This window comes from Pteropus alecto, unplaced genomic scaffold (assembly GCF_000325575.1).
Source record: "Pteropus alecto unplaced genomic scaffold, ASM32557v1 scaffold7, whole genome shotgun sequence".
Lineage (NCBI taxonomy): Eukaryota > Metazoa > Chordata > Mammalia > Chiroptera > Pteropodidae > Pteropus > Pteropus alecto.
This window is the reverse complement of record NW_006494614.1, coordinates 33,811,817-33,813,518: the sequence shown is the minus strand read 5'-3', so window position 1 is coordinate 33,813,518 and position 1,702 is coordinate 33,811,817. Positions and strand designations below refer to the sequence as shown.

At 36.6% G+C, this 1,702-nt stretch overlaps 1 protein-coding gene across 1 annotated transcript in view; it reads right to left on the bottom strand.

The window, feature by feature from the left end:
* The window catches only part of MCM3 (minichromosome maintenance complex component 3), a 20,228-nt gene that overhangs the window by 2,802 nt on the left and 15,724 nt on the right, over positions 1-1,702 (bottom strand). Inside the window, exon 16 of the mRNA XM_006926444.3 lies at positions 1,540-1,609. Within this exon, the coding sequence (XP_006926506.1) occupies positions 1,540-1,609 (70 nt within the window). The remainder of the gene's footprint in view (positions 1-1,539; positions 1,610-1,702) is intronic.

The window sequence follows — 1,702 nt, the reverse complement described above, 5'->3', positions numbered from 1 at the left end:
CAAGGCCCTTACATATGCTGCCTTCAGATTAAAAGACACACACAGACTAAAAGGAAGGGGATGGAAAAAGATATTGCCTTGATGGACCTAGAGGGTATTGCAGTGAATGAGATGGGTCGGATAGAGAAAGACAAATATCGCATGATTTCACGTACATGTGGAATCTGAAGAACAAAATCAACAACAACAAAAGTAGAAATAAACTCATAGATACAGAGAATATTCTGAGGGATACTAGAGGGGAGGGGGTTGGGGAGTGAAAGAGGGCAAAGGGATTGAGAGGTGCAGGTGGACAGTTGCAGAGCAGACATGGAGATGTAGAGTATAGCAGGGGGAAGATGGTTAATAATATTGGAATGAGTATGTGGTGGGGAGGGGGAGTGCTAGATTTGGTCAGGTGAGAGCTTTGCGAGTTGTATGGATCTCTGATCAATATGCTGTACAGCTGAGGCTGGTGTGTTATATACCAATTATCACTGAAAAAAAAACTCATCGAATTATACAATGTAAATGAAGGCAACTAGTTGTCTATTATATTTCAATAAAGACAGGGAAAAAAGAATTAGAGGCCTTTGGGGGTATGGAGAATTGCCATTCCTATACTGTTGGTATAAACATAAATTAGGATTGCATCCTAATTTGGAAGGCAATTTAGCAACATTCTACTAACATTTTACAGTACATATCCTTTGATGCAGGGAGTCCACTTCTACAAATTAACCTTATAGCTACACTTGGTCAAGTGTACAGTGATAAAAATGATAATGTTTTACTATAAACAAGAGATTTATGGAACCTAAATAAATGTCTATTGTTAGAAAACACAAATAAAATTTTACACATCCTTACTATGGAAACCCCGCAGTCATTAGAAACATCTGTATGAGCTTATTCTGAAAGCATTTTCAGATGTAGTTCAATGGTTGTCTCTGGGGAGTGGAATTAAAATTAATTTTAATGTTTTTTCTAAATACTTTTCAATGTTCAAATTTTTTCAGTAAACAAATTGTATTGTTTTTGTGTTTAAGATAGTAAAAGAAAAAAGAAAAGCAAACCTTAGCCATGGAGTTTCTTTAGTTTCCAGTAAACATAAAATTTATAGATAAAACTGTTTCTGAAACTCTAGTGGTAAAAATTCTTCATCTTAAATAACGATTCAGTGATAAAAAAACTACTCATACACACACCTCTCCTCCTGAGAAGAACCCATGGTTACAGTAAGACACAAACTTTGTTCTTGCTCTAAGACTCTTTTTCCTGACCTCACAAGGACTTTAAATTCTCACAAATAATTATTTGGAAAGCAAATGGTAAAGCATAAGCAACTAGGAATTCCAGGTAAAGTGTATACAAGAGTTCTTTACAAACTGTTTCTGCAATGTTTTTTAATTTTGAAATTATAATCAAAATATAAAATATTTTTAAAATCTTTAGGCCTCTATTAGTTTTGAGCTCTGTTGATAAGCAGCTTGTTTCATTCTCTCTCCCCTGGAAGAAGTCCTTGCCTCAGTGACACATGGAATTCACTTCCCTACTCACCTGGATTCGCTCAACTCCACCTTCTGGGATTCCTTGGTCTCCTGTGAGTCTGCTGTCTTCGGAGTGTGCACTTTAGAAGATAATGGTTGCAGAGTGAGAAGACAACAAGGTGAAGCCATGAGCACAAACAGCAGAGCAATGATCTTCTCCCCACACCCCTCAC